This window comes from Kogia breviceps, chromosome 1 (genome assembly GCF_026419965.1).
Source record: "Kogia breviceps isolate mKogBre1 chromosome 1, mKogBre1 haplotype 1, whole genome shotgun sequence".
NCBI lineage: Eukaryota > Metazoa > Chordata > Mammalia > Artiodactyla > Physeteridae > Kogia > Kogia breviceps.
Window position 1 is genome coordinate 194,773,025 of NC_081310.1, and position 21,834 is coordinate 194,794,858.

Consider the following 21,834-nt stretch of genomic DNA (forward strand, 5'->3'; position numbering starts at 1 on the left):
CTTGGAAGTGGCCTCTGGCAGACTTCAGACTACCGACAGGATGTTGTGTGTGTCAATTAGTAAAGCTGGGAACAAAATCAGTAACAGAATTTCACCCGTCGCTGTGGGGCTGAAACACCCAGGATTTCAACAACTACTCTGTTTAGTTCTAAGTGATAGACTCTGAATGTGGAATCCAACAGACAGAACAAATACCCCCAAGGTTCTACTCACAGGTCTGAGGAACGGCTTCTGGACCTGCTTGGTGAGGATATGGAACATGTCCACGGTTTCTGTCGCCAGGGCAAGATATGAGCGTGACACGCGCTCATCCTGGGCGAGCTGGGACTGGCGGGCCTGCTGCTGATCCTGGGGAACAGTGAACAGATGCCAGACACAGCTCAGTACAGTCAGCAGCCCAGCAAGTGCCAAGCGTGAAGGAAAAACACAGTCAGTTCATAACTGGGCAAGTGCGTAATACAGCCGACACACTTAGGGAACAATACAGCACCCTGTACGGGAAACCTTCCCGATTACTGAGGTTTACTCCTTTCGCCATCTGATGTCTTTAGGGCTTTGAATAAGGGGACCCTGGCACATGACTTAACTTACATGAGCCTCAGTTTCCTCAATGATAAAAGAACTCACCATCAACTTCTACGCAGGACGCAGTAAGTGATTCTTACGTCCTGCCCGATACACGTGCTAACAAAAGGATATTCACCGTCCTTAATAACAACGCCTGTGCAGTCATCGTTATTTTGAAAACCACAGGCACGCTGCGCTATCACGCTGAGGCCTATAGGTTTCGCCACAACACCAAGGGCCTGTAGATTGCTCAGCTTGTGAATTTGGTCTCTCCACACCGGTTAGGCTGTCAACCTCTACAACTGTCAGCATGCTTGCCTCTGGTGCCATCCTCCTCCTTCTACTCTGCCATAGGCTGGGAAACAAGACAATAAGGTGTATTTGACTCATGGGTAAAATAAGGTGGAATCTACTGAAGGCTCTGTGATAGACCAAATACAGAAACATCAGTACGGGCTTAAATTCCTACATCCGCTCAGAGGCCTGTTTACTTTACCTTGGGGGAGGGGAAACAGCTAGAATAGCTGATGTAGCCACACGAGTGCCCCCTGGGTAAGTGCCCCGTGGAGATCCTGTACCAGTGCTGGGTGACCTGCCCACCGCCCTTTGGTCAGGAAGGAAGGGCTGAAGCAGGGAGGATGGAGGACGAGCAAGGTGAGAACCACCTCAGTGTGTGTGTCTGGGTGTCATGTTCGCTCATCAATCAGTGTGATCCAGCCCCTTCCACAGGCCAGGCCTCCTTTAGGCCCTGGAGATGAAGCCCAGAAGTGACCAAGAAGGCTCCCTACCTCGTGGAATTTAGACGCCAGTTAGGGAGATAAGCAATAAACAGACACCCACCCAAACAGATACACATAAGTCCCATCATGATGAAGAAAAATAAAGCAGGGCTGGGGTGGGGGTGGGGGTGGGGGGAAGAGTGTGATGGGGCTGGGGTGCTAGTCTGGAAAGGGTGGTCAGGGAAGGCCTCTCTGAGGAGGTAACATTTAAGCAGGTATCTGAAGGAAGTGAGTCAGCGAGATCCAGGGGAAAAGCACTCCAGGCTCAGGGAACAGCAAGTGCAAAGGCCCTGCTGTTCGGTGGAAGATCAAGGAGGCGAGTGGGGGCAGGGTAGCATGAGGGAAGGGGAAGGGCAGGGCTGAGACTGCAGTGCCCTCCAGGGAGGCCTGCAAGGGCTCTGAGCAGAGCAGTGATGAGAGGCTGGCTGAGATTTTAACACCACCCTGCTGCAAATGCACATGAGCAAGGGTGGAGGCTGAAACCAAATAGGGGGCTACTCCAGTAAGGCAGGTTAAGAGATGGTAGTGAGCTGGAGATGGGGGAAGAGGTCAGATAACAAACATCCTTTAGGACACAGCCTAGGGGGCCTTTGCTGGGAGAGAGAGGAATCAAGGAAGACTCCAGAAGGTGCTGAGCCAAAGCAATAAGCAGAACGTGGTCGGCACTTCCTGAGACAGGGCAGTCTGGAGAGGAGATCTGGGGGATGACATCGAGGGCTCAGTTTTGGACAAGTCAGGTTTGAGATCCTATTAGACCACTGGGCAGGGGCAGGTCAACAGCTGGTTATGTAAGCCTGAATTAGGAGTGAGCCGAGCTGGGGAGGCACATTTTGGAGTCCTTAGAATACAGACAGCTAAAGCCTTGGAATAGATGAGATCAGCTAGCAGTGATTTTCAACTGGGGGCATCAGGCCACATGTGGGAATGTTTCCGGTTGCATGGCGACTCAGGGTCGGAGGGAAACATCACTGGCATTAAATGGGCACGAGCTAGAGATGCTAAAGGCCCTGCAGTGTCCGGGACCGTCTCTCATAGCAAAGAATTACTCTTATAGTAAAACTCCAACCAGCATCCTCACAGAGGAACACATGACCTAGGGAGCAAGTGTGGAGAGAGAAGAGCAGCCTGAGAGCTGAGCACCTGGGAGGACCAGGCGGGGAGGCAGGAAGTGACTCCAAAGTCAAGCAGACCTGATTCCGAAGGAGCATTTTTTTTAAGGATTATTTATGCCCTTTTCCATTCGTTGACTGAGAAAAATCAATAGTATCTGCTCAGTCGCCTCAAAAACAAATGCTATTATTATAAGCACTGACTCTGGACGAGGTAATGTGCCACAGACCCGTATTCCAACATCAGCATCATGAGTGACATAAAGAGAGTGTTTCAGGAGTGGGGAGAAAGGTGAGACTTTGCAGCTTCACTGATGAGGAAGGTCAGCCATGAGGGAGTATTTGGACAAGACCTCCCTCAAAGAATGGATGAGATTCTAATACATTAGAATGGGAACTCGGAAGATGGCGGAAGAGTAAGACGTGGAGATCACCTTCCTCCCCACAGATACATCAGAAATACATCTACACGTGGAACTTCTCCTATAGAACACCCACTGAACGCTGGCAGAAGACCTCAGTCCTCCCAAAAGGCAAGAAACGCCCCACGTACCTGGGTAGGGCAAGAGAAAAAAGAATAAACAGAGACAAAGGAATAGGGACAGGACCTACACCAGTGGGAGGGAGCCGTGAAGGAGGAAAGGTTTCCACACACTAGGAGCCCCTTCGCGGGCGGAGACTGCGGGTGGCGGAGGGGGAAGCTTCGCAGCCGCGGAGGAGAGCGCAGCAACAGGGGTGCGGAGGGCAAAGCGGAGAGATTCCCGCAGAGGATCGGTGCCGACCGGCACTCACCAGCCCGAGAGGCTCCTGTGCTCACCCGCCGGGGCGGGCGGGGACTGGGAGCCGAGGCTGGAAGCCGGGAGAGGACTGGGGTTGGCGGCGCGAACACAGCCTGAAGGGGGCCAGTGCACCACGGCTGGCCGGGAGGGAGTCCGGGAGAAGTCTGGAGCTGCCGAAGAGGCAAGAGACCTTTTCTTCCCTCTTTGCTTCCTGGGCGCGAGGAGAGGGGATTAAGCGCGCTGCCTAAATGAGCTCCAGAGATGGGCTTGAGCCGCGGGGATCAGCGCGGACCCCAGAGACGGGCATGGGACGCTAAGGCCACTGCTGCCGCCACCAAGAAGCCTGTGTACGAACACAGGTCACTCTCCACACCTCCCCTCCCGGGAGCCGGTGCAGCCCGCCACCGCCGGGGTCCCGGGATCCAGGGACAACTTCCCCGGGAGAACGCGCAGCGCGCCTCAGGCTGCTGCAACGTCCCGCAGGCCTCTGCCGCCGCAGGCTCGCCCCGCATCCGTGCCCGTCCCTCCCCCCGGCCTGAGTGAGCCAGAGCCCCCGAATCAGCTGCTCCTTTAACCCCGTCCTGTCTGAGCGAACAACAGATGCCCTCCGACGACCTACACGCAGAGGCGGGACCAAGTCCAAAGCTGAGCCCCACCCCCGGAACTGTGCGAACAAAGAAGAGAAAGGGAAATCTCTCCCAGCAGCCTCAGACGCAACGGATTAAAGCTCCACAGTCAACTTGATGTACCTCCATCTATGGAATACCTGAATAGACAACAGATCATCCCAAATTGAGGAGGTGGACTTTGAGAGCAAGATTTATTATTTTTTCCCCTTTTCTTCATTTTGTGAGGGTGTATGTGTGTGCTGCTTTGTGAGATTTTGTCTATATAGCTTTGCTTTCATCATTTGTCCTAGGGTTCTGTCTGTCCGTATTCGTTGTTGTTTGTATTTTACTTACAAAATTTTTTTTCTTAATAATTGTTTTAAATTTTAATAACTTTATTTTATCTTACTTTATTTTATCCTTTTTCTTTCTTTCTTTCTTTCTACTTTTTCTCCCTTTTATTCTGAGCCGTGTGGATGAAAGGCTCTTGGTGCTCCAGCCAGGAGTCAGTGCTGTACCTCTGAGGTAGGAGAGGAGAGCCAACCTCAGGACACTGGTCCACAAGAGACCTCCCAGCTCCACGTAATATCAAACGGCGAAAATCTCCCAGAGATCTTCATCTCAACACCAACACTCAGCGTCACTCAACAACCAGCAAGCTACAGTGCTGGACACCCTATGCCAAACAACTAGACAGACAGGAACACAACCCTACCCATTATCAGAGAGGCTGCCTAAAATCATAATAAGGCCACAGACACCCCAAAACACACCACCAGACGTGGACCTGCCCACCAGAAAGATAAGATCCAGGCTCATCCACCAGAACACAGGCACTAGTCCCCTCCACCAGGAAGCCTACACAACCCACTGAACCAACTTCAGCCACTGGGGACAGACACCAAAAACAAAGGGAACTACGAACCTGCAGCCTGCAAAAAAGGAGTCCCCAAACACAGTAAGATAAGCAAAATGAGAAGACAGGAAAACACACAGCAGATGAAGGAGCAAGATAAAAACCCACCAGACCTAACAAATGAAGAGGAAATAGGCAGTCTACCTGAAAAAGAATTCAGAATAATGATAGTAAAGATGATTCAAAATCCTGGAAATAGAATAGAGAACATGCAAGAAACATTTAACAAGGACCCAGAAGAACTAAAGAGGAAACAAGTAATGATGAAAAACACAATAAATGAAACTAAAATTACTCTAGAAGGGATCAATAGCAGAATAACTGAGGGAGAAGAACGGATAAGTGACCTGGAAGATAAAATACTGGAAATAACTACTGCAGAGCAGAATAAAGAAAAAAGAATGAAAAGAACTGAGGACAGTCTCAGAGACCTCTGGGACAACATTAAACACACCAACATTCGAATTATAGGGGTCCCAGAAGAAGAGAAACAGAAAGGGACTGAGAAAATATTTGAAGAGATTATAGTTGAAAACTTCCCTAATATGGGAAAGGAAATAGTTAATCAAGTCCAGGAAGCACAGAGAGTCCCATACAGGATAAATCCAAGGAGAAACACGCCAAGACACATATTAATCAAACTGTCAAATATTAAATACAAAGAAAACATATTAAAAGCAGGAATGGAAAAACAACAAATAACACACAAGGGAATCCCCATTAGGTTAACAGCTGATCTTTCAGCAGAAACTCTGCAAGCCAGAAGGGACTGGCAGGACATATTCAAAGTGATGAAGGAGAAAAACCTACAACCAAGATTACTCTACCCAGCAAGGATCTCATTCAGATTTGATGGAGAAATTAAAACCTTTACAGACAAGCAAAAGCTGAGAGAGTTCAGCACCACCAAACCAGCTTTACAACAAATGCTAAAGGAACTTCTCTAGGCAAGAAACACAAGAGAAGGAAAAGACCTACAATAACAAATCCAAAACAATTAAGAAAATGGGAATAGAAACATACATATCGATAATTACCTTAAATATAAATGGATTAAATGCTCCCACCAAAAGACACAGACTGGCTGAATGGATACAAAAACAAGACCCATATATATGCTGTCTGCAAGAGACCCACTTCAGACCTAGGAACACATACAGAGTGAAAGTGAGGGGATGGAAAAAGATATTCTATGCAAATGGAAACCAAAAGAAAGCTGGAGTAGCAACTCTCATATCAGACAAAATAGACTTTAAAATAAAGACTATTACAAGAGACAAAGAGGGACACTACATAATGATCAAGGGATCGATCCAAGAAAAAAATATAACAATTATAAATATTTATGCACCCAACATAGGACCACCTCAATACATAAGGCAAATACTAACAGCCATAAAAGGGGAAATTGACAGTAACACATTTATAGCAGGGGACTTTAACACCCCGCTCTCACCAATGGACAGATCATCCAAAATGAAAATAAATAAGGAAACACAAGCTTTAAATGATACATTAAACAAGATGGACTTAACTGATATTTATAGGACATTCCATCCAAAAATAACAGAATACACATTTTTCTCAAGTGCCCATGGAACATTCTCCAGGATAGATCATATCTTGGGTCACAAATCAAGCCTTGATAAATTTAAGAAAATTGAAATCGTAACACATATCTTTTCCGACCACAATGCTATGAGACTAGATATCAATTACAGGAAAAAATCTGTAAAAAATAGAAACACACGGAGGCTAAACAATACACTACTTAATAACGAAGTGATCACTGAAGAAATCAAAGAGGAAATCAAAAAATACCTAGAAACAAATGACAATGGAGACATGACGACCCAAAACCTATGGGATGCAGCAAAAGCAGTTCTAAGAGGGAAGTTTATAGCAATACAATCCTACCTTAAGAAACAGGAGACATCTCGAATAAATAACCTAACCTTGCAATTAGAGAAAGCAATTAGAGAAAGAAGAACAAAAAAACCCCAAAGTTAGCAGAAGGAAAGAAATGATAAAGATCAGATCAGAAATAAATGCAAAAGAAGTGAAGGAAATGATAGCAAAGATCAATAAAACTAAAAGCTGGTTCTTTGAGAAGATAAACAAAATTGATAAACCATTTGCCAGACTCATCAAGAAAAAAAGGGAGAAGAGTCAAATCAATAGAATTAGAAATGAAAAAGGAGAAGTAACAACTGACACTGCAGAAATACAAAAGATCATGAGAGATTACTACAAGCAACTCTATGCCAATAAAATGGACACCCTGGAAGAAATGGAGAAATTCTTAGAAAGGCACAACCTGCCAAGATTGAATCAGGAAGAAACAGAAAATATGAACAGACCAATCACAAGCACTGAAATTGAAACTGTGATTAAAAATCTTCCAACAAAAAGCCCAGGATCAGACGGCTTCACAGGAGAATTCTATCAAACATTTAGAGAAGAGCTAACACCTATCCTTCTCAACCTCTTCCAAAATATAGCAGAGGGAGGAACACTCCCAAACTCATTCTACGAGGCCACCATCATCCTGATAGCAAAACCAGACAAGGATGTCACAAAGAAAGAAAACTACAGGCCAATATCACTGATGAACACAGATGCAAAAGTCCTCAACAAAATACTAGTAAACAGACTCCAACAGCACATTAAAAGGATCATACACCATGATCAAGTGGGGTTTATTCCAGGAATGCAAGGATTCTTCAATATATGCGAATCAATCAACGTGATACACCATATTAACAAACTGAAGGACAAAAACCATATGATCATCTCAATAGATGCAGAAAAAGCTTTTGACAAAATTCAACACCCATTTATGATAAAAATTCTGCAGAAAGTAGGCATAGAGGGAACTTTCCTCAACATAATAAAGGCCATATATGACAAACCCACAGCCAACATCGTCCTCAATGGTGAAAAACTGAAACCATTTCCACTAAGATCAGGAACAAGACAAGGTTGCCCACTCTCACCACTCTTATTCAACATAGTTTTGGAAGTTTTAGCCACAGCAATCAGAGAAGAAAAGGAAATAAAAGGAATCCAAATCGGAAAAGAAGAAGTAAAGCTGTCACTGTTTGCAGATGACATGATACTATACATAGAGAATCCTAAAGATGCTACCAGAAAACTACTAGAGCTAATCAATGAATTTGGTAAAGTAGCAGGATACAAAATTAATGCACAGAAATCTCTGGCATTCTTATACATTAATGATGAAAAATCTGACAGTGAAATTAAGAAAACACTCCCATTCGCCACTGCAACAAAAAGCATAAAATATCTAGGAATAAACCTACCTAAGGAGACAAAACACCTGTATGCAGAAAATTATAAGACACTGATGAAAGAAATTAAAGATGATACAAACAGATGGAGAGATATACCATGTTCTTGGATTGGAAGAATCAACATTGTGAAAATGACTCTACTACCCAAAGCAATCTACAGATTCAATGCAATCCCTATCCAACTACCACTGGCATTTTTCACAGAACTAGAACAAAAAATTTCACAATTTGTATGGAAACACAAAAGACCCCGAATAGCCAAAGCAATCTTGAGAACAAAAAACGGAGCTGGAGGAATCAGGCTCCCTGACTTCAGACTATACTCCAAAGCTACAGTAATCAAGACAGTATGGTACTGGCACAAAAACAAATATAGATTAATGGAACAGGATAGCAAGCCCAGAGATAAACCCACGCACATATGGTCACCTTATCTTTGATAAAGGAGGAGGGAATGTACAGTGGAGAAAGGACAGCCTCTTCAATAAGTGGTGCTGGGAAAACTGGACAGGTACATGTAAAAGTATGAGATTAGAACACTCCCTAACACCACACGCAAAAATAAGTTCAAAATGGATTAAAGACCTAAATGTAAGGCCAGAAACTAAACTATCAAACTCTTAGAGGAAAACATAGGCAGAACACTCTATGACATAAATCACGGCAAGATCCTTTTTGACCCACCTCCTAGAGAAATGGAAATAAAAACAAAAATAAACAAATGGGACCTAATGCAACTTCAAAGCTTTTGCTCAGCAAAGGAAACCATAAATAAGACCAAAAGGCAACCATCAGAATGGGAGAAAATAGTTGCAAATGAAGCAACTGACAAAGGATTAATCTCCAAAACTTACAAGCAGCTCATACAGCTCAACAACAAAAAAACAAACAACCCAATCCAAAAATGGGCAGGAGACCTAAATAGACATTTCTCCAAAGAAGATATACAGATTGCCAACAAACACATGAAAGGATGCTCAACATCGCTAATCATTAGAGAAACGCAAATCAAAACTACAGTGAGATATCATCTCACACCGGTCAGGATGGCCATCATCAAAAAATCTAGAAACAATAAATGCTGGAGAGGGTGTGGAGAAAAGGGAACACTCTTGCACTGCTGGTGGGAATGTGAATTGGTACAGCCTCTATGGAGAACAGTATGGAATGGAGGTTCCTTAAAAAACTACAAATAGAACTACCATATGACCCAGCAATCCCACTACTGGGCACATACCCTGAGAAAGCCATAATTCAAAAAGAGTCATGTACCAAAATGTTCACTGCGGCTCTATTTACAATAGCCAGGAGATGGAAGCAACCTAAGTGTCCATCATCAGATGAATGGATAAAGAAGATGTGGCACATATATACAATGGAATATCACTCAGCCATAAAAAGAAACGAAATTGAGTTATTTGTAGTGAGGTGGATGGACCTAGAGTCTGTTATACAGCGTGAAGTAAGTCAGAAAGAGAAGGACAAATACCGTATGCTAACACACATATATGGAATCTAAGAAAAAAAAAATGTCATGAAGAACCTAGGGGTAAGATGGGAATAAAGATACAGACCTACTAAAGAATCGACTTGAGGATATGGGGAGGGGGAAGGGTAAGCTGTGACGAAGTGAGAGAGTAGCATGGACATATATACACTACCAAACGTAGGGTGGATAGCTAGTGGGAAGCAGCCGCATAGCATAGGGAGATCAGCTGGGTGCTTTGTGACCACCTAGAGGGGTGGGATAGGGAGGGTGGGAGGGAGGGAGACGCAAGAGGGAAGAGATATGGGAACATATGTGTATGTATAACCGATTCACTTCGTCATAAAGCAGAAACTAACACACCATTGTAAAGCAATTACACTCCAATAAAGATGTAAAAAAAAAAAAAAGTAGAATGTATAGCATTTTGGACAGAAGTGTCTCAAGGCAAACAGAGCAATAGGAGCTACACATCCTGAACACTTTCTCTGGGCTGGTCATGAACTATGTCCTCACCATCCATCTGTCCTCACAACTTTCCCACAAGGCAAGAACTAGCTCTGATTTACGGGCTAGGAAACAGCGAGGAAGAACTTTTAATGTGCGGCAGTGCCAGTTCGCCAGCCCAGGTCCCCCGGACCCCGAAGCTGGGGCTCTTGCAACTAGAGCTCACCTGTTTCCCCGGCACGTTCTGCAAAGGCCGGGGGAGTGGACCAGATTCGAGCTGACGCACTGTGACAAGGGGTAAGCGTGGGAGGATGTCTTAGAGCCACCCCGGGGAGCCTCAGGCCTGGGGGTGATGCCGCCCCGTGGGAAACGGAGAGTGGCAGGAAGAGGGCTTGGGAGGCACAGGAGCAAAACAGTTTAAGGTGTGTTTCGAAATGCACATGAGGCTAGCGGGTAGGATGAACGCCATCTAGAGGGCGCCAGTACAGTGCCGAGGGGAAAGGTGACGAACACTGCATTACCTCATGAGTACAATCAGAGGGGCTCGAGGAGCGTGGTGGCATGGACACCGGAGAAATCCAGCATCCACGGACTCTGCGCAAAGCCCCCCCAGAAGGTTTAAGTTTGTAGTCGAAGTATGTTGGCTAGAGTAAGACGTAAAATCCTCATCAGAGCTGCAGGGATACTTGGAATGAAAACCTTCCCTATGTGTGCTTCGACATTCTACGTTTAAGAGAGTTTTGACTCCACAGCTTTAGAACCACCTCAGTACTATCTTCATCTCGAGAATGCTGCTGCGAGTAAAGAAAAAGTGGTCCTCCCTACTTTCTGGAAAGCCGTTCTGATTTTGAACCTAACAAAACCAGGTGCAGAACTAACCAATATGTGACGTCACCAATAGCTGCGAAGGGCCGAATAAGTGACCGGGGAATTGTCTAAATGGTGGCAATCAGTCAGGAGAGGGCAGTGTGCCATCAGTGGCACAGCAGGAATTTCTCATGGAACTTGGCAAAACAGTCCTCTTTTCTGTTTATAACTGAACGTAAAAACCAAGATGTACTGAGAGGAAAAACACCCCACCAGAGCCCTCCTGAGTTAGTCACACAGATGTCCAAAGAAGATCATACGAACAGACCAAATTCTTGACTAGCAGACAGAGTTCTAGAGAGTTATTTCCTAGTTACTGGCCTAAATCTTAACATATTTGAACAATAAAAGCTCTTCTCCAAAACAGCCCTTGAAAGTTAAAAAAGCAGAGAGAATTTTCAGGACAAAGACTTCTCACCTCATTTCCTAGCTTTAGGTCAAGTGTTTAATAAGGGTTCTCCTACCCCAAACCTGGGCTCTAACTTCACAGAAGCCCCCAGGTGGGATGGTAACAAGTACTGACAAGTGTGTCGGACCTAAGCCTTCAGACCCAGATGCAGCCCCCAAAGCAGGGCTCTGCCTGGGGCCAAGGCTGCTTCCCTGCGACGCTGTCCCATCACCTGGACCGTGTCCTCACCCGGGGCAGCTGGTCCCACTGTTCTTTGTTCTTCATCTCTTCTTGTACTTCATGGATCCGCTTCAGAGACTCCAGGCTTTCATCGAGCAAAAATGTCGTGTCGTTTATCAGCATGTTTATATAGCGGACAAACTGCTTCCCGGAACTAAAAAGGCAATTACACGGTACATGGTCACACATTTCCCTGGAGCGGAGGCACAGCTCCGGCGCTGCAGCCCCACATCTCCTGAGACCTTGTTATTCTTCTATAATAATTGATAAGCTCATTCCACCGATGTGCTACAGCCACCCTGCACGGTTCCCGACAGCCAAGTCCTAACGTTCTAGAGTTCTGCGAGCAAAGTCCCTTGGTAGCTCAAACTTGGCAACAGTGGCGGTATTTACACCCTGGACGACCAGCAAATGCTGTAAATGGATTTACCGGCACTCCCCAGCTCATGCCCTCAACAATTTTAAGTAGAGAAAACACTCTTCCAGACTAGAAAAGAAAATATGCTTAAACTCCCCAACATATAAGGAAAGCACAAATACCCACATATAAGAGATAAGAGAACTTCCGATACAGTTCTTCTTTATTATAAAGAAAGACACGTTGAAGAAACATTGGAAGCTGTAATACTGATAAAGTAGGATATTAACATACTTTATGGAAACAGAAGCTTCCAATCTCTGGAACTGTCCTGCATATCCTATTATAATGGAGGGACTTGCTGGCGCGCTGAGATGGCTTGGCCCGCCTGTTAGACTCTGTACCTGCCAGATTAGTGGAGAAAAGAGGAGCTACACTTCAGGCTCTACTGCTGGGTGACCAGAGGGCAGTGGGCCCATGCCGGGGATGCGGGGGAGAGAAGTTCCTGTGAACGAGGGCAGAGGCCTGGATTCCAGGACCGTGGGAAGTTCAGGATGAACACTCGTAATCAGCACCGTGCAGATCAAGCTGTGGGCCTGCCTGCTCTCCTGAGCTCATGCCAGGCTTTTTTTGTTGGGATGTAATTCTGGTGACAAGAGCAGTTCATGGAGATAACTAACTTAAAGAGATTACTCTGCAGAAAGGTGTCTAGCAAATGGCTACTCCACTGTATAAGTATGGCTACTCCACACTTACACTGTTGACTAGTAACTCAGTAAACAATGACAGCTAGGCTTGATCAAAGACTGAACATGGGTTGCAAAAGATCCAAGGAGATGGGATAAAATTTCTTCTGAAGAATAATTCAAGAGTTCAATATTTTCACCTACCTTTCTATTTGAAGCACGTTTCTTTTTAAAGTAACTTAGATGGAACTACTAATGTCCAGGTTTAAGTAGTCACCGAAATTTCAGGTTGGTAATGAAAAGCCCTTAATCAAGGTCTAGGGCCTCACTACAAAGAACGTCACTCCAAGTGACAGCCTTACCCTCTCTGCTTCTGAATCTGAAGTTCTCCTTACATTTCTACCTCTAAACCTTGATATCATATTCAAGAGCACCGTAAGGTCTCATTCCAGGCATTCTGCAAGTTCATTTAATACTGTAATCAGGAAACACCAAAACACGCAGCACATCGTTTCAGAATAGTTATAGATCCTTTCTCTATGTATACCATGCCCAGAGTATCTTGAAAAATCTAAAGTTCAGCAACGTCTGGCAAGCACAGAGATTTAGATAACCCCACTCACATTTAGCAGTAGCATCTGGAGAACTTAACGGAGGCTGAGACCAAGCAAACAGTCAACAAGAACCCAGCTGTGAAAGTTTTTAAGCGGCCACTCTACCTGTGATTTGCAAGACAGCAAGCTGTGACATTAGGGGCCCAATACTCACTTGAACTCCTCCATAAAGGTGCCATGGTGAGCTATATTTTGCCAAAGGCTTTTAAAAATGGTGCTAATATGATAGCGAATGGTGAACTTGTCATAGAACTCGCTGGTGGCTCCGGTATGCTCAACATCTAAAGAAGAAAGACAAGGGACTGAAGCATATGTACTTTCTTCCCTTTCTAAAAGCAGTTATTGCTGCTACAATGTCACTGAATGAATAATACAAATCTGCAAAATCAGAGATGTGATAAAATTTTGTCTATATCTCACACGGAAGGCAGAAGAGAAATTACGAGGTGGTTTTGAAGACAAAAGTTTCACAACAAAGGTCTGGCAATGAATGACACAATAACAAAAGGAGCTGGGCTGGGAAGATAGCTTGGCAACACCCATGACCAGAATCGGAATTCTCATAACTCCCCCAATTTTCTTACTAATTTATAGAAATTCCATAGAACTTTAAATGAGTATCCCTGAGCAGGAGAAAAATTGGGTTAAGTTTTATTAAGGGCCACATACCTATTAAATGTGACTATTATTTTAACTACTTTTGTATAATTGATGTTTTACAAGTAGAGAAAAGCATAGTAAATCTCTATGTACTCATCATTCATTTACCAATTACCATCATCCACGTATCTGTTTACATGGAACAAAGATCAAACTTAGTTATGCAAAAGACAAACAGCTTAAGCATGAGAAATTCCTGAATTCATGACAAATCTTAAAAAGAGGGAAAACTGTCAGGTAAAGACAGTACGACTCAAGGAAAAGATAAACGGCACCCTATAAATGCTGGTGGGGATGAACAGACAATTTGACAAAATGTGTCACAAGCCGTCAGTATGCCCATGTTTCTGACCCACCAATTCTATTCAAGAAAACACACGTTCAAAGACTGATCTCCAAGGATACTCATTAAAGTACTATTTATATGCAAAAGATATAAATAATCCAAGTGCCCAACAGAGAACACAAAAAGGTATTTGTGATATGTTAAGTGAAAACCACAGGCTACCAAACAAAATATACAGTTTGGGTCCAATCATATTAAAAACTACACACACACTCACACACATGATACACAAATTGACTGGAAAGATACAGAACAAAATGTTAACAGATTCTCTCTGAGTGCAGAGATTATCAATGATTTTTATTTTCTTTTCGCTATTTTCTATATTTACCAATGAACACTTCCTTGGGATTAAAAAGGAAAATAGTTATTTAAAGATAAAAGGAATGAGCTAAGACCTATGGTACAAAGATCTAAAAGCACTTACGTACATTCATTAGGTCAACCTTTCTTTAAGCTGAACTAAGTGTCATTTTATTAACTGTGTAAAAGAGTGAACTAAAACGCGGAGGGCTGCTTTAGCAGAGTCTACAGGAGGAGAACACCGGGGGCTGACAAAGAGCCTCGTCAATGCTCTAAGTGGCTCATAACACCTGTACTGTATCCTGAACATAGCAGAGGCTAAGTAATGACCGTTAACTTACTACCCATCAATATTCTTACTACCCATCAATTCTCTCCCAACGTTAAAAAAAAAATCCATTCCTAATGTTCCCTCAAAACTGCAGCAGCCCAAGTTCTAATTCTCAAGTCCTAGTTCTAAGAGGCCTGCAATGAATTACCCCTGGTACTTGCTCCCCCATCATGAGTCCTCTTGCTTGATTTGCTAGGCTGCGCGGGCCTCAGGGCCTTTACACTTGCTGTCCTCACTGCCTGCACACTGTGGCTGAGATCTGCTTATGGTTCCCTCTTGGGTCTCATTTTCAACCACACTCCAAAGTCATCTCCTCAGAGACCTCTCCTGACTATGCTTCTTAAAGCAGCACCAGGCCTTCGTCTCACACTCACTATCTGGAATTACCTCATTTACGGGTTCAGTGTCTTGTCTCCCAGCTAGGGTGCCTGACAGGGGATTTGGGGTCCTCACTGCTAGGCCCTGGCAGCAACACCAAAGCTGACCCGCAGGAGGAGCTCCGTACGTATTTGTTGAATTCGTGATCGAATCTACTTGGGCTAACGCTGGCTCTGCTGATTCAGATCAGTGTGGGGAAGGGAACAGTCTTGAAGCTAAGTCTTGGTTATCAGTGTTCTTCCTGGTTCTGAGGAGCCAAGTTTTGAGAGCTCGTCCTTAAGGCACTGACTGCTGTGGTACAAATAAAATACTCTTATTTCTGAAACTCAGTTTTATTTTTGCAACAAACATTTGATCTTAAGTATTGTCTAAGCTAGAATACCCTCTCTGGGGTGTAAAAGGGGAGCCTGTTCCGGAGATCAATCTCTAATTCAAGTCTGAGAGTCAGCCGTGCTCAGGAGCCAGGACCTCGGTCAGCAGGACTTAACATGGATTTGACGGACACGTGGCGAGTGCCCACCGCGCCTGCGGCAGGGCTCCCTTGGCGCGGGGCCCGCGGTGACTGGAGGGGCACCCGTGCTAATGCCCGGCTGCTGAGGCTGCCACCACTCACTGGCTGTTTACCTTCAGCAAAAGCTTCTTGACCTTTCTAAGCTGCACTTTCCTCATTCGTAAAATGGAGATATTTATAGCACCCATCTTGAGGACTGCTGTGTGGATTCGGTGAAAGGACTAGTAAATGTTCAATAAGCAGTGGCTATTATTAGCATGGGTATCATCTAATACCCATGGACCACCACAGAGGTGGTCCAGGGCCAGAGGGCTCACTGCTTGGTGGCAAGGGGGTGAGGAGAAACAACACCCACTCACCAGCTCCTGCAATCTTACCGGTGGGGGGCCCCCCAGGCCCAGCACTGGTCTCACAGGCAAGAGGCCCAGCCCTGTTCTTTATCCCAAAGCCACAGTGACAGGCCCAGGGCACTATCTGAGTATAAAGTGCACCTAATTAAAATTTTTTCTTAATACTAACAATGCATGTTTACTGTAGATTAAGATGTTCAGATAATTTTAAAAAAAACTACCCACAATTCTACCATTCATAAATAACCAACTCACTGTTAATATTTTGGCATATATTCTCCCACACGTTTTTCTGTAACATATATACGTGTACCAAAACGTGGTCATACTTGACATATTGTTCCATTGCATGGCATTTTCTTTACTTTTTATTACTTAACCACGTACTGGAAATAACACACTATTTTTCATGGTTCACATAGACCCACCATATGGATAAACTATAATTTACTTAACTGACTCACAATTGGCAGGAATTTAGGTTGTTTTTAATACTCTCACTGTACCGCATTATAAATACTAACACAGTGAATGTTGTTATAAACATTTACAGACATTTATATTTATTCCCACAGAATCGATTACTATGAATGAAGTTTACATGTGAGAGGGTGTACTCATTATTTAGCTGCTGTCTCTCAGCCTCAAATCCACCCTTTTTTTTAAAAAAAGACATTTATTTATTTGGTCATACCGGGTCTTAGTTGCGGCACTGGGCTCCTTAGTTGCGGCATGTAACTCTTAGGTGCGACATGCACACGGGATCTAGTTCCCTGACCGGGGACTGAACCCGGGCCCCTGCATTGGGAGGACGGAGTCTTAACCACTGGGCCACCAGGGAGGTCCCCCCAAATCCACCCTTTATACTTGGCTTTGTGATACTGATGCTGGGACTCCAAGTTTCCCTTTGCCAGCTGGCCCCGTTAGGCTCGCCAACAAGGGGCGCTGCAGGGCAGCTGGAAAACTGAAGAAGGGACTTGGACCTCTGCTGGCTTGCTGCTCCCATCATGGACTCTCCAGCCCAGCAGCAGCAGCTGGCTTGTTTCCAGCTTTGTTCCACACTCGCAGGACCAGGAATCCCACCTGCCCTCAGAGACACCAGCACCAGCTGGCCAGCATGCTTCCTCAGGCCTGGGTCCCAGTTCTGTCCAAGCACTCATCTGAGGCACTAGAATCCCATAACCCCAGCCTTTTCCCTTGGTTCCTCCAGCCCTAGGGACAGATGATGGCTGCTCCCTGCACCGACAATCTGTATTACCCCAGTGTTCCTTATTTGCCTTTTCTGTCTTCCACTACCTATTCCACCAGTTCCTTATGTTAAATTCTTTCTCTTAAACTAACTGGCAGGTTATCCTAACTGGGCCTTGACTAATATAGAAGATAGAAGGCTTTGGTGTGGACTGCCAATTTGCCTTCCAGAAAGGCTTTACCAACTTACATCCTCAGAGAGTATCATAGCACTAATTCTACACACGAGCTACGGAGGAGATGAAATAGACTTTTGCAGGTTCGTTGATTTCCCTACAACCATATTAGCACTAGGTATTCCCATCTTAAAAATAAATTTAATAGGTGAAAAGAGGTACCTCATCATTATTTTAAGAAATGCAAAATTACCTTCAATTCAGTTAAGCCTGACAGGTGCAAGGGACCATACAAGGTCCCATCCTGTACACGGGTGATGCACCACTTGTACCTGAATGGCCCGTGGTCCTCTCCTACCAGGGCTAAGAGGTAAGAGGAGGACAGGAGAGCCAAGCGGGGGCCTTTTACCCAGGAGTGTTCTCTGCTGTTGCCAAGGTGAACATGTTAACAAAACTTCAAGGGGCCTGCATACTTGTTTAGGTTTAAGAGGATATAGGCAGGCTTGGGGAAGGAGAGAAACTCCCAGTAGGTGACATAATAGTGACAACGGGGAAAGGAGGTAGACAGGTTCTTGAGCCTCAGAAGCACAGAGAGAGATGTCAGCACCAGCCCCGAATGAGCAGGAGCAGGTCTTGGTCTACAGGGAAGGGATGGTTGTCACTGAACACAGAGGGGTCTTCAAACTGCTGCTGCCGCCGTGAACAGTAATGGACTGTGCTCCGGGAGGCTGGTGTTTCTTCCAAGAGCACGACGAGTACATTCTGCTACATGCGTGCGCAGAACGTGCTAGGTTCAATAGAAGATAAGAAGACAGACGGGGCTTCCCTGATGGCGCAGTGGTTAAGAGTCCACCTGCTAATGCAGGGGACACGGGTTCGAGCCCTGGTCCGGGAAGATCCCACATGCCGCGGAGCAACTAAGCCCATGTGCCACAACCACTGAGCCTGCGCTCTAGAGCCCACAATCCACAACTACTGAGCGCAAAAGCCACAACTACTGAGCCCACATGCCACAACTACTGAAGTCCGTGCGCCTAGAGCCCATGCTCCGCAACGACAGAAGCCACCACAATGAGAAGCCCGCGCACCGCAACGAAGAGTAGCCCCCGCTCGCTGCAGCTAGAGAAAGCCCGCGTGCAGCAATGAAGACCCAAGGCAGCCAAAAATAAATAAGTAAATAAATAAATAAACAAACAAATAAATAAATAAAAAGAAGACAGACAACACACTTCCTTTCCTGAGAAATATACAAACCGGAGGGAAAATGTTCCATTTGTACAATCCTGTGCCTTTGGTAGAGAGGAGGTGAAGGCGTCCCCTAAGTAACAGGCTTTATGAAAACACATTTGCAGTTCAAAAGCCAAATTAAAAATGAAAGTTTGGAATACAATTCAACCAGAAGAGGAAGACCTCCTTGCAGAGTGTCTGATACATTCTCAGTCTTGTTCACCAGTGTCACCTAGCACCTAGAACAGTGCCTGGCAAACAGTAAGCATTGGATGAATGTACAGAATTAGTCAATGAGTGAAGACTCTCAGAGATCCTGATTCCGCTGGTTTGAGTGGGATCTCCAAGAATAAGCATTTTTAGCAAGCTTCCGGTTTCACCCGGTTTTGAAACTCGGGGTTACAGGACAGTGCTGAAAAACTAATGTTGTAAGTTAAAAGCTAAAATGACCCAAGTAGGGGCTACCCTGGTGGCGCAGTGGTTGAGAATCCGCCTGCCGATGCAGGGGACACGGGTTCATGCCCCGGTCCGGGAAGATCCCACATGCCGCGGAGCGGCTGGGCCCGTGAGCCATGGCCGCTGAGCCTGCGCGTCCGGAGCCTGTGCTCCGCAACGGGAGAGGCCACAACGGTGAGAGGCCCGCGTACCGCAAAAAAAAAATAAATAAATAAAAATAAAATGACCCAAGTAGTTTCAGATAAAAACACCAGCTTGACCTCAGTGTTCCCCGTCTGACTTTCAATGGATCCCACTGAATCATCAGGGCCTAGTATACTGAGTGCTCAGTGTAATATTTCCACAACTCGGGGAAAATAACCACCAGTTTATGCTCTGCTGGCAGGGTATCAGTGGGTCATACTTCTAAGCCGATGTCAGAATATTAGGTACCAGGTTTAGAACAACTTCACCCACTGGCTTTGGACGACCTTGCCCGCCTGTACACATCGGGAACCTACCTGTATAAAACTTCATCAGGGAAGGGACCAACAGCTTGGTGGAGAGAGGATGGTTCTCAATCATTTCAAAAAACTTCTGGGTCCGTGGCTGAACAGCAGGGTTAGTCATAAACATGACTTCTACGAGTTTGGCGACCAGATATGGATTTCGGATGTAGTTCTGGTTACACAACATCACAACGAGGAACATCACAATATCCTGAGTACAGGGCTCATAAAGCACCTGAGGAGAGTATCTGAAGAGAGGTGAGAGGAACAGGTAGTAAAGCTCTGAGGAAACACAGGTGGATGCTGGTGTCATTAGGCAAGGAAGGGGACAAATCGGTCTAGGAGCCAGGACGCGGAATTCCCTTTAACTTGCTGAGTTTAAGGTGACTATTCCCATTACAACTAGGCAGATGCAAAACGCATTGCGTCTATTGGCCATATTAACTTACGTTTTAGAAAATAAACCAAAGGTATGATTAAATCGTAGGTGAATTTTACAAAAGATCTTCACGACCAAAAAGACTTTAAAAAATATTTTGATGGAGCTGTTTTCATTTTTTCAAAGTTCAAATATTGGTTATAAACTCAACCTATTTCTTTGTAAGCGTCCTCTAATTTTACAATTGAGAAAAATTTTGGTACAAAATATAAAGGTGGGTATTTCTGGCTTCTGAATGTTCACTCAGATATTTATAAACGGCTTTCTCCTTGTTTCTCAGACACACAATTCGACTCACTTTTCACAGAGCACATTATTACCAGCACTGTTAATCCTCCTCTGTCTTGAGTTATTATTGGAATTGGCTGGATGCCACAGCCGGATTTATTTTTCCAGTCTCCAGGAAGCATTCGGTTAAAGCAGTGGCATAAGATGGAGGTTCATAATATAATGTACATATTAAATATAAACACATGTTAGAACTATGTAATATGTGAACGGGACTTACTGTACAATAAAAAATAAAAATTCAGCAACATCTTCTACATAAAACTCAGGCAATGCTGCAAATACCTTGGGGACATCTGAACTTAAAGGCAGTGTGACACTGTCAAAGAGAAAAAGTGCAGGTTACAAAATGAAATCATGACAATCAAACTACAAGAAATATTGTACTACCACTACAAGTAAGCGTTTCATTTGCAAAAAGCTCTCATTCTATAAAAGAACTATGTAAAAAGTGCACAGGCAAAGAAACTACAACCAGAAATGAACAGGGAATAATGAAGACAGGGATAGGCTAGGGTGGAGGTGAAACATTTTTGTTTTTCCTTTTCCTGATTTTTATTTATTACGTTAAGATTAATGCAATAAATGTGAAGGAAATAAAAGGGTCATGTTTGGTCATTTTATGGAACTCAAACTGTTTGAGACAACAGAGCTACACGTGTACTTTAAATACTATTGGGTTGGCCAAAAAGTGCCTTTGATTTTTAAGTAAAAATAAAAGACACATTTTTCATTTTCACCAAGAACTTTATTGAACAACGACCCTTTTGATCCACTACCTTGTGCCATTTTTCAGGCAACTTCATAATTCCATCTTCCCAAAACTTTTTATCTTTTTGAGCAAAGAACTGTTCCAGGTGCCTTTTACAGTCTTCCAAGGAATTGATATTTTTTCCATTAAGAGAATTTTGTAAAGACCAAAATAAATTCAAATCCAAAGGTGCAATGTCTGGTGAATATGGCAGATGAATCAGAACTTCCCAGCCAAGCTGTAACAGTTTTTGCTTGGCCATCAAAGAAACATGCGGTCTTGCGTTATCCTGATGGAAGATTATGCCTATTTCTGTTGACTAATTCTGCACGTTTTTGGTTGAGTGCTGCTTTCAGTTGATCTAACTAGGAGCAGTACTTGTTGGAATTAATCGTTTGGTTTTCCGGAAGGAGCTCATGATAGAGGACTCCCTTCCAGTCCCACCATATACACAACATCACCTTCTTTGGATGACGACCGGCCTTTGGTGCGGTTGGTGATGGTGGTTCATTTCGCTTCCCCCACGATCTCTTCCGTTCCACGTTACTGCACAGTATCCACTTTTCATTGCCCGTCACAATTTGTTTTAAAAACAGAACATTTTCATTACATTTAAGTAGAGAATGGCATTCGGAAATACAGTCAAGAAGGGTTTTTTTTGTTTAACTTATGTGGAATCCATATATCAAAGCAATTAACATAACCTAGTTGGCGCAAATGATTTCCAACGCTTGATTCGGATATTTTGAGTACGCGGCCTTCTCCCACATGGTATAACATTGAT

The 21,834-nt window shown here is 44.5% G+C and overlaps 2 protein-coding genes across 10 annotated transcripts in view; both read right to left on the minus strand.

The window, feature by feature from the left end:
• The window catches only part of KIF1B (kinesin family member 1B), a 336,458-nt gene that overhangs the window by 184,699 nt on the left and 129,925 nt on the right, over nt 1-21,834 (minus strand). The gene's annotated exons all lie outside the window — the stretch shown is intronic.
• Nucleotides 1-21,834, minus strand: part of UBE4B (ubiquitination factor E4B) — a 120,783-nt gene that overhangs the window by 12,588 nt on the left and 86,361 nt on the right. For all 9 annotated transcript variants that reach the window (XM_059057844.2, XM_059057867.2, XM_067017807.1 and 6 more), the window contains 5 exons: nt 20,520-20,618; nt 19,585-19,820; nt 13,313-13,439; nt 11,510-11,654; nt 214-348 (listed from right to left, as the gene is read on the minus strand). In XM_059057844.2, the coding sequence (XP_058913827.1) occupies nt 214-348; nt 11,510-11,654; nt 13,313-13,439; nt 19,585-19,820; nt 20,520-20,618 (742 nt within the window). The remainder of the gene's footprint in view (nt 1-213; nt 349-11,509; nt 11,655-13,312; nt 13,440-19,584; nt 19,821-20,519; nt 20,619-21,834) is intronic.